This window comes from Coenobita brevimanus, chromosome 30, assembly GCF_032717465.1.
Source record: "Coenobita brevimanus isolate Jiangsu-jjx chromosome 30, ASM3271746v2, whole genome shotgun sequence".
NCBI classification, from domain to species: Eukaryota; Metazoa; Arthropoda; class Malacostraca; order Decapoda; family Coenobitidae; genus Coenobita; species Coenobita brevimanus.
Window position 1 is genome coordinate 13,519,016 of NC_136983.1, and position 11,679 is coordinate 13,530,694.

The 11,679-nt window shown below is 46.9% G+C and overlaps 1 protein-coding gene across 1 annotated transcript; it reads right to left on the minus strand.

Moving 5' to 3' along the window:
* Positions 1-6,049: 6,049 nt before the first annotated feature.
* On the minus strand, positions 6,050-8,260 carry LOC145395238 (uncharacterized). The gene has a single exon (XM_080268928.1). It carries the CDS (start codon positions 8,258-8,260, stop codon positions 6,050-6,052), a length of 2,211 nt encoding a protein of 736 aa, XP_080125054.1.
* Positions 8,261-11,679: the final 3,419 nt, after the last annotated feature.

Here is an 11,679-nt window from a genome sequence, read left to right on the forward strand (position 1 = left end):
AAAAATTTGCGAACAAGTGTACGTGGGGTGTTGCCAGGTGATAATTAGCCAACTCCAGGTGTATGGCACTATTAGTTACCTTATATATATATATATATATATATATATATATATATATATATATATATATATATATATATATATATATTGCCAGACGCCTCAATCCCGTTTGGGGTGGCCACAAACAAATCGCCTCCACGTCGTCCTGTCCCCCGCCATTTTACTGCCATGCTCCCAACTCACACCCCCCTCTCTCATATATCTCTCTCCATCTCATCCTCGGCCTCCCCCTCCCTCTTCCCCCCTCCACCTCACTCACATACACTCTCTTCGTCAGTCTTTCACCCTCCATCCTCTCCACATGGCCAAACCACCTCAGTATGTTCCTCATAACACTTCCTATCACATCCACATCCACACCACAACTCTCATTTATATCCTCATTAGTCAGCCCGTCTCTCCATGTGACTCCACAGGCTCCTCTTAAATAACTCATTTCCACTCTCTCACTCTTGACTTGTGTCCTTCCAACAATGTCCAAGCTTCACTTCCATGCATTAGAGTTGGTATCACAATACTGTCATGTAGTAACTTTTTCACTTCCATGCTCACTTCCCTGTTTCTTATCACTGCTAAGAACCAGCAACCTTTCTTCCCTGCTGTACCCTTTCAAGCACTTCACCCTCCAAACCTCCATTCTTACTCATCACACTACCCAAGTACTTAAACGTACTCACATTTTCCAATTCCTCACCATCCAACCTCGCTGTACATTCACTGACTTCACCTCTCTCAAAGACCATCACACTACTCTTCCCTACATTCACCTTTAGATTCCGTTTCTTGCACACTCTCCCAAACTCATCCACCAAGCCTTGCAGCTCCCCTTCGTCTTCACTCAACAACACAGTATTATCTGCAAACAACAGTACAGGGAGTTTCCAAACACTATCCTCTCTCACCAGGGCCACTCCAACATCCACTACCCTACCTTGTACCTCTTTTATTACCCCATCCATGAACAGATTGAACAACCATGGAGACATGACACATCCCTGTTTCAACCCAACCTCCAAAGAGAAAAATTCACCTAGTTCACCATCCACACGCACTGCAGCCTTAGCACCCTCATACATACTCTTCACAGCATTCAACAACTTCCCATCTATTCCATATATTCTTAATACTTTCCACAATCCTTGTCTATCCACTCTGTCATATGCTTTCTCCAAATCCATGAAAGCCGCATACAACTTCTTTCCCTTCTCTAGAAACTTTTCCACTAAAGATCTAAGAATGAATATCTGATCTACACAACCTCTTCCCTTCCTAAAGCCTCCCTGCTCTTCTCCAACTAATTCCTCTGTTCTTTCTCTAACTCTGTCAATAAGTATCCTACCATACACTTTTCCTATTATACGAAGAAGACAAATGCCCCTATGATTACCACACACTTCTTTTTCCCCTTTTCCTTTGTACAAGGGAATAATTTTACGTGACTTCCAATCCTCCGGGACTCTACCTTCCTCCCAGGCCAATCTGCACATCTTCCACATCCATTCTACTACTATCTCTCCCCCATGCTTCAGCATTTCACCACACACTCCATCAATTCCTGGGGCTTTCCCCATTTTAACTTTCTTCATTGCTTCCACAACTTCTATCCTACTGATTTCTTCCTGTCTTCTCACCTCCCTCCTTCTCCCAGCCATTCCCCAGCCACTCATACTCGCATTACCTCCATCCTGTATGTTCAACAATTCCTTAAAGTGTTCTCTCCATCTGCTCACTTTTTCTCCCTTCTCCACTAGTAACCTACCATTTTTATCTTTCACTCCCCTGCTAATATATATATATATATATATATATATATATATATATATATATATATATATATATATCATTTTGTATAAGAATAAGGCATAGGGCTTATTTCAATGGATGAAATCAGTGGAAAATTCCGGGAAAGATCTGCTTAGCGCAGCGCGGCTGGGCAGGCGAGAGGAGAGAGTAATGGAGGGGAGGTAGGGAGGGGAGTCAAGAACCGGAATAAATAGCTAAATTGCCAACAATAGATGGGAGTACAGATGACATTAGCAGTGCTGATTATTGTTGGACACTGGCAGTACTGATAGATGATACAAGCCACCACTTGAAAGCCCGGGAGAATTCAAAATAACACAGAATCGCAAAAGTGATGCCCCGCTGTATGATCCATTGTGCCTGAGCATCACTGAAGTGACGCCCCGCGTTAAGGGGTTAAACCTCCCGTACCCCATGATGTACAATGCACGTCACAACTTTTTTTCATGCTCAGTCCCGACAATGTACGATGTACGTTTTGGTATTGCAAGGTCCGTCGTTTGCACATTTTTCAAATTTCACACTTGATTTTTTTACGTATACACAGGACACCTTCCTCTACCACACCTAAGCACATTTTAGTACATTACTGATACTGTGTGTGCTTGAGATAATACTAAGCTCACTATAATAGTATGGCCTGTAAATATGCGATAATATGACGCTCACTATAATAGTAAGGCCTGTTAATATGTGATGTTATATAAAGTTGAAACTGGTATAATGTTAGTGGAAAGGTATAATGTAAGTTGAAAAAGAGAATGTAAGTCGAAACAACAGTCATAGTGAGTCAGTTGTGCAAGAATTCAGCAATTTTCAGGTGTTTGTGAATGCAACAATGCTTATAATGCCTATATTTTTGTGTGAAAACCAATATATTCTTATACTACATGTAAATTTGTACCAAATTAATAAATATCTACGTATCTGGAGTGGTTTCCAATAGTTACGCCTACCATAGAGAACGTGACAGTAGCAGCATGGCTCCAGAGACCACACAATCAGGTGTTCAGAGGGTACCTGTCTAGATTATTATTTTCTAACCTCAGGTGAGCACTTTCTTGGTGATTTTCCACTGTTTCTCACCAAAAGCGGAGGTTTGAGCCCCCCCCCCCTCCAAAAAAAAAGGTTGAGAAATTGTTGGGTTTTGGGGGTGGGGTTTGTAATAAATTAGAGGGAACAGGGCACGTTAATCCCCGTACATATCACCAATGATGTAGTTATTTGACCTAAAATATTATATGATTGTCATCATAAAGAGTAAATTGAAGAGTTGTACTGTTATTTTCTTAGAAAGAATCATGTAAAATGAAAGGACTGTCGGTGGAAAACGCCTTATGTCAGATGAATAACAATGGGGAAACTCATGTGTTCATATTTAAACAGATGAATGGAGAAAAGCAAATCAAAAAAGGAACTTGTATATGCAATTTAGAGACTTGCCCAGCTCCCACACATGATGTACCAACAGGTGGAATATCAAGTAAGATAAAATTGACAGAGTGCATAAAGGAGAATTTGATTCACTCAGAAAATGTTGTGGAAAATGATTCAATAGGTTTATTACAAAAACCCCAACAGACCCACATTAACTGGGGAGAATTAGGTTGTGCTAACCTGATTAAACACAAGATTAACGTAACCAGGACACACAACCAATATATGTACCAGTATATAAGGTGGCGCACTCACAATGTACAGTACCCTTGTATGTTGATGAAATGTTCAAAATCGGTCTTACTGGGCCATCAGTCTCCCCGTGGAATGCTCCATTTTTTTTCCGTGAACAAACGAAACGGTGAAATGCGTGCGGTCGTTTATTATCACAAACTAAACCAACACAGATTCCTAGACCGGTGTCCTATTCCATTGATAAGTGACGTCTTGCAAAATATTGGACCAGAAAATAATGTATTTTCCACAATCGATTTGCTTAATGGATATTACAAAATAGAATTAGATGATAAATCATGCAAATACACTGCATTCTCTACAAATATAGGGCATTATCAGTTTAAAAGAATGCCGATGAAATTAAGGAGAACTCCAGGCACACTCCATCGATTAATGAATAGTGTATTATCAGGAATGTAAGGAAATGTTATTTTCATCTTCTTGGACGACACCATAATTGTAAAACTCACAATTGATGAAAATTTACCGAAGTTAGACCAGCTCCTACACAAGCTGGCCAATGCTGGTTTAAAATATGGCTGTCTAAATGCAAATTTTGCTTAAAGGAAACAAAATTCTTAGGCCACAGGCTTAATGCAGAAGGCATTCAAACCTCAGATGAGAAAATACAAACAGTAAGGGAATTTCCTGAGTCCACAAATGTGGAAGAAATAATACAATTTTTAGGACTGGCAGGATATTACAGATCATTCATACAAGAGTTCTCTCACACAGCAGAACCAGTATACCACCTACTGAAAGAAAAAGCTGTATTTCAGTGGGTAGAGGAAAAAAAAGCTTTTAATGAATTAAATGATAAATTTACATGTGCACCTTGCTTGACCTATCCTAATTTCAGAAAACCATTTATAATTTGCAGATGCATCTCATACAGGATTAGGGGCAGTATTGATGCAAGAAGATAAGCGTGGAAAAAATCTATATAATAGTTATAGACATTAATATCCTGTTAATATGTAATAAAGAGGCTTGAGGAAAGTCGTGCCTAAATTTGGAAGAGCTGAAGTAGTAGCAGTAGAGTTTCGCCTCCCCCAAATGGGGAGGACACGGGCAAAAAGAAGCCCATCACGGTAGATGTTCTAACTTACAGAGGGCTAGAAACTAGCGAGGAGGTGGGTAGGCTGAGACCACCTCCAAAAGCACAGCTGCAGGAATGTGTCCAGTGACACTCAGTGCAGTCTGAAATCTGTCTACCCTACTGGCAGGTCGGTTGCTCTGACTGGAACGGAGGTGGGCTGTTGCAGGACAGTCCAGAACATAATGAAGCAACAGCTGATCGCTGTGTTCAAGGTAGTGAGGGCATGGGTCAGGGTTCCTGCCAGCCATCTGGCTGTAACAGGGAAATCCTAATCACAAGCGACGAAGATGCACTATAATATAACTGGGTGTGCCTGGGGTAACTGAGAGGGGTGTACAGGACATCGCTGTCGCATACCATTGCGCTAAGCATGAGCCCTCCCAAACTTGTAACTCATGTTATTCCTGTGACAGGTGGCCGATGGTGGCGATCACCTTGCACCTGAGAATAGAGAGGCTGGGCCGCAAGGGAAACTTGACCCCGGGAAGAGAGCAGGCATGACGAGCAGCAACATCAGCACTTTCGTTCCCCATAATGCCAACATGTCCAGGTAGCCAGTGAAGAAAGATTTCACCACCTCTCCTAGTAATGGAATCAGCCACAACCATGATGCTCGTCAACAGATGGACATTGTCATGGAAGCGGTGCACCATTAGGCCATGGAGGGGAGAGAAGGAGTCTGTGTGGATTATGACGTGCTGAGAGAGATGTCGATCAGCATGTCTAAGTGCACCAAATATGGCTACCAACTCAGTTTGGTATGCCAAAACTCCAGTGGATATGCGCCAAGCCTTGACATGGGTGCCACAGATCATTGCAGCACCTGCATTCCCATCAGCATCAACCGACCCACCAGTATAAGAAATGGCAGAGTCTGGTGTGTGTAGAGCTGCCACATGATGGAGACCGTCCTGGCATAGTACGGCGGGAAAAAGAGGACCTGGGAATCCCCGACAAAGGCAGAAAGTACGTGAAAGCTGAAGGTAGCCAAGGAGGTGCAGGGGAATAACCAGGAATGGGCAAATCGGGGTCACCTATAATGGCATCAGTTGCATCCAGGCATTGAATGATGCCAGCAGCTGTAAGAATCCAGTCCCCTTCAGGGTGTGGATTTGGTGGTCGACTTAGAGTACGCTGAAGTAATGCAGAGACAGGAAGATGGGGTCGGTGCCGGCAGGGTTGGGCAATGACAGCCGTTGTACATGCCCATATCCGGTACTTAAGGGATGGGAAGCCACTCTCAGCCCTGAGGTTGACAAGATGAGTCTATGGGGGTGCACTAAGCATGACACACAAAGCAGTGTTCTGGATGACCTCAAGAGAACTGCTAAGCTTCTCAGAGATGTCAATTGAGCAAAGCACACAATAGTCCACTATCGAGCAGATAGCATGCATGTAAAATGTTCTGAAGACCTAGAATGAGGCCCTGAGAGAGCGACGACAGAGGGCTCTGAGGGCAGAGGTGCAGGTAGCAGCACGGTCTCGTAAGTCGTGGACATGGCGACCAAACGTCAACCAGTTGTCAAACCAAACACCCAGATATTGGTGATGGTAAACCAGACCTAAGTGATGATCCCCAAAAAGGAAAGGACGGTCAGGTGGACGTAAACCAAATGGCAGGTATTTGGACTTATCAAGATTGACCTTGAGCCCAGGGTCACAGCACTTGTCATATAAGCGGGAGAGGGCAGCCGGTGCCTGGGCAAAACAAGCCCTGTGTAAGAAAACAAGTGCTAGGTCATCCGCATAACACAGTAATGTAACACCACAGCCATACTTGGTGTTAAGGAGGCCCTCAATGAGAACATTAAACAGAAGAGGGCTCAACACACTGCCCTGTGGAGTGCCGTTCTCGTGCAAATGAGAGGCAGAAATCTGACCTTGAAAGCGGACACAAGCTGATCGGCCATGAACAAAATCAATCACCCATGAGAGGAGTCTTCCCCCCATCCCTTTAGCTGCAAGGGCTGCCAGGACAGCAACAGGGTTGGCTATCTCAAAAGCCTTCTCGAGATTGAGGAAAACAGCCATACTGTGACCGTGTCTCAGCATGCCAAGAAGGAAAGTGAGACAGTGTGTCGTGCTTCTGCCTGGGAGATGGGCAAGAAGATGCGGATATAAAGGGCATAATCTCCACTCACGACGAGAAAGCACAAGCCTTTCCGCAGTCTTGGCTATGCAGGTAAGAAGGGATATTGGCCTCATGTTTGTTGGGTCACGAGATTTTGGTATGGAGTGAATGATGGCTGTTTTCCACGATCTCGGAAGGTAATCTTCCACCCACGAACGATTGAATAAATCAAGGATAGTGGCTTTCCCACGTAGGCCAGCATGGGCTAGGAAGGAATACACCACACCATCAGATCCGGCTGCCATATCCCGCCTATTACTAAGTGCCCTGTCGAGTTCATGACTGGTGAAGAGGTGGTCGGCGATATCTGGGTGAGAGCAGGCAGCCTCAATTGCCTCCATCCGAGGGCCTGCAAGGCACGCCTGCAAGTTCCTAACAGCTTGTGGTAGGACAGTAGTGGCTGTATGCGCTGGAAAGAGGGCTGCAAGACGTTCTGCCTCACCAGCTGGATCAGGGTGGGATGGTGGTCTGGGAAGCCGGGGACTGGACACATATTTAATTTGGGCCCACATCTCTTTGAGGGTGGAGTGGGAGTCTAGGGACCGGGACCATTTTGTCCAAGCCTCCTCCTGGATGCGGCGTTTTTCTTGTAAAACATGTCGTGCCACTGTAGCCAGGTATTTCCTTGTTGGTGAGGAGGGCCATCGACGGAATGCCTTACGGGCCGATTTAAGCTGATGGTTTAGCTCTCGGACCCTCTCATCAAAGTACCAGCGATCCTTGATGAGGACAGTGGGGCCCTTCATCAAGGGAATACTGGCAGTAGCAGCATGATACAGGGTGTGGGTGACATGCTCAGCATAGTCCTCGAGGGTAGACGGGGAAGCGACAGTGACTAAAGCGACCTCAACAGCCTCCGCATACTCATGCCAGCATGCCCGACAGAGGTCCCAGTGGGATGGAGGCAGTGGGGGAGGTGGAAGTGGAGCTGCTAGGAGTTCCGTCACCAGGGCAAAATGGTCGCTGGTAAGGAATGGGTGTGGAGACCACCTGGACACACTGGCAAGAGGAGAAGAGACAAAGGAGAGGTCAAGCCTACCACCGCTGACATGGGTGGGCTCAAACAGATTATTTAAGAGGGATACTCCCTCAATTTCCTCAAGGACCATGGCGACATGGCGACCCGTTTCATTTTTTGGGATGGGCGAGGAGAGGACGGGATAGTGACCGTTAAAGCCTCCCCCAATAAAGGTGGATTCAGCTGCAGCATGAGCCATAATCTCCCCTAAATCTAAAGTCCCTCCTGGATTCTTATAAACGTTGAAAAGTGTCAGGGAGGTTGAGGCGAGATGCAGGATGACACCCTGCACCTCAACGCCCTTGCCGCAGTGGATTGGAGGGTTGTATTCATAGCTGGGGATGTGTTCCTGTACAAGAATATCACATCCCCATGTAGCACCACGGATCCAGGGGAGAAGAGCCATTGAAGCCTCCGAGTCGAAAAGTGGAGCTGTGGGGAAGGACCGTCTCCTGAAGCAGGAAGACATGTACATTCTCCCTAGCAGCCACCTCCCAAAGGTGGGCAAGCTTGCTCCATGCCCCTAAGTTGTTCCACTGTGGGACTCAGAGACTGGCAGCAGAGTCTGGCCATGGGGAAGCTGGGGATGATCTGCCTGGAGGCCGAGAGCTCTGCACTCCTTGATTACCGCTGTGGCTGGCGTGAGCACGGGAGGAGTGGTGACCGAAGTGTGAGGACAAGGCTGAGGAAGCTGGGCGAGTAGAGGCTCTTCCACGGTTGTCTGTGTGGGAGATGAGACAGGGGGTGCTTGGGTAGAGGGGTGCAGTTGTTGTTTCGCCTCCACCACCCGGTCGACAATGGCGTCTACAGCCTGCACCAATGGCACCGCGTCTAGAGGCTTGCCAAGAACCGTCCCCAGCAACTGTGCCAGGCTTGTCACTATTTCAGTCCCCAGCATTCGCAGTTCGTCCCTGATGAAGACGAGGAGAGGAGAGCCTAGGTTGTGGGGCATGGGTGGAATGAACTCATCTACCGACTGCTGAATTGGAGATGAAGGAGGGTGGTGAGCCTCTGCAGTCATCGTGTGATGAGTGAGAGTTGGTTGGAGGGGTGGAAATTCTGCCTCGTGTAGCAATGGGGAAGCAGGTGCTACTGGATGACGTTGCTGTCCCCAAATGAAAGTCCCAGGAGGTGCCGGCTTGGTGCTGATTGCCTGTTGCTTCCTCACCCAAGCGACTTGACATTCTCGCCCTCGATCTACAAGGGCCAATCTGATGGGGCAGCTGGGGTGCCACGCATGGTGTTTGCCCAAGCAGTTTGGGCAGCGGGTCGGGACGGCCTCCTTGACCTTGAATTTGGCCAAGCACCTCTCCGTTTCGTGCAGGCCACTACACATCCCACAGACGACAGCTCAGTTGCAAGTGGCACATTGATGCCCGTATCGGTGACACCTGTAACAGCGGAGTGGTTCTGGGGTGAAGGGGCGAAGATGGTATTCTCCCCAGTTCCCCAGGTTGATCACTGGGATCATAGGATCCCGCAGTGTGATGAAGACCTGTCGAGTCTCCTACCTGGTCCGTCGTTCTCTAGCAGCGGGTCACCTCTTCGACCTGGGGGTGTTGGAGCAGTATCGCCACAGGCTTCCTCAAGGGATAACCCATGATGACGGCCTTTGTTGACTGTTGCCCAGGCATCAGCTGGACTAGTTTGACAGGGGAGGCCTCGTCCTGCATAACTGCTTTCAGGAGGTCATAAGCGCCCTCGTCCTTCGGCACCAACACCGAGCTCCCGTCCCTTCCGATTAGGTTGGAGCAACATAGCTCTGGCAGGTCACGCTCTAGTACAGCCACGGCATCGTAACTTGTTGCATGCCCATTCTGAACAGGCACCTGGAATGCTGGGAATGAAGAGCGAGGCGGCGGGCGCACAGCTACAGACACGGAAGGATGAGCAGCAGGAGGTGCCCTGAGGGGAGCCCCAGCATGTAGTGCCAGAGTAGGGCCGTTTCCCCGCTGACCACGCCTCGACCCTTTGTGGGCCACGAGGATGAATACCTCATCATCAGGAATAGCAGGATCAGGAGAGGGGGAGATACGAGCAGCAGCAGGAGCTTTAGGCAGGACCTCCATCCGCTTAGGAATATGAGCAGACTTAGCTGGCCTGGACTCGTGAGAGGGAGCACAGGTGGGAACGCAAGGCTGAGGACCGAGAGCTCAGTTCATGGAGGTGCTTTGCTGTGGGGCGGGGCCGGAAGCTGCACGTTAGGAAGCAGTGGTGCCCTGGGTAGAAAAGAGAGAGGGTGGAGGAGGTGTGACGTCCTCCATCACCTCATGTAGGCGGGCTGCCTTTACAGAATGGGTTGAAGTACCACGCGAATGAGGTACCACTCCAGTAGGCTTGGGAAGAGCACAGTCGGCACGAGGATCCTTGTGAGCAGACGAGTGGGAACTGGCGTCAGAAGGACAGCGCTCCTGCTTCATGATTGCAGCAGGAGACAGGTGGGAGGTTCTCGACTGAGGGAGTGGAAGGCGGGAATGCCCCTGGGGCCTAGGGATCCCAGATCCCTTCATGCTTCCCACAGCACTCAGGTGATACACACACACACACACACACACACACACACACACACACACACACACACTTAGACTTTCACCAGAAACAATAAACAGTAAAAGTGGCCAAGTTCCCTAAAGTGACGGGCAACCTATGCTCCCCGTCCTCTAAAGGGTGACGAGGAGGCCCCGCCACTGCCCGTGAGGGTCATCCCTAATCTAACAGAGCTGCCCTCACTGCCTCATTTAACCGGGCCCTAATGGCCCTCCTTCAGGGAAGTGCCCTAACGACACCCCTTCAGGGTTCGGTGTAGTACTACAGTGAGGGACACTAATGGCAGACCAAAACACACACACACACACACACACACACACACACACACACACACAGTGGGAGTCAGAGATAGCAGACGTGCGACGTCGGCGCTCTGTACCGAGCCAGCATGGCCAGTGGCATTACCTAAATTAGTATCTTTATATGAGTCAAGCTCTGTACCAGGTAAGACTAAATGATTTTTCATTATTAAAAGAAAAAAAATAATAAGACTTGTTCAAACAGAAAAGAGAACCGAGAGGCAAAAGAATGCACCCAGTCAGCAGAGGTTTGTTTAGATTACAGCTGCACGGGGAATATAAGTACATGTACTCTGTGCTTTTAGTATTGCAAAATGGACACATACTTTAGTAAAGCAAATTTGGAAAAGAAAAGGGATAAAGGTAGAAAGCAAGATGATGATTTCTACCAAGAACTGGTTGAAGTGTAGACTCACAATAGACTGGTTGAACATGTACACAAACTAGAAATGGCTTTCAAAAATGAAATTGATGAAATAAAGAAGCAGATGCACTTGCAACAGGAAGAAATAGAAAAACTAGGAAGGGAGACCAACAAGAGAGACACAACCATCAGTGAACTAACAGTGGAATTGAGTACACTTAGGAAGAAAATGAGTGAAATGGCAAGTAAAGTAGTCAATCACGAGATTGTTATGGAAGAGTTCAAAAATGATACAGAGACAATTAGGCAAGTAAGCAGTCTGATAGACCAAAGCAGTGATATTGAGGAGAAGATAACACAGGTGAATGAAGCTGTGCAAAGCTACAAAAATGATGTGGAAACCACTTATGCTGAAATGGTGAAAGTAAAGAAAGACTTATAAACAAGGGTGGAGGAAAAAAGCATTAAACAGGAAGTGAAAAGAATAATCCAAAACAATCCAAAGTTAGTCAGATTCTGTAGATATAAACAAATCTATAGTAATCACTGGTATAGAAGAGGAAGAAGTAAAAAACAAGATCACAAGAGACACAAAAGGAGATGGCAAATGTAATGAGCTTACTGAAAGAAGTATCAGAGGAAATCTGTAGTAAAGACATAGAGGAACACAAAAGCATAGGTAAA

Bases quoted from the DNA above. Each gene is read 5' to 3' on its own strand.
- LOC145395238 (XM_080268928.1), bottom strand. From the start codon at position 8,260: ATGTACATGTCTTCCTGCTTCAGGAGACGGTCCTTCCCCACAGCTCCA.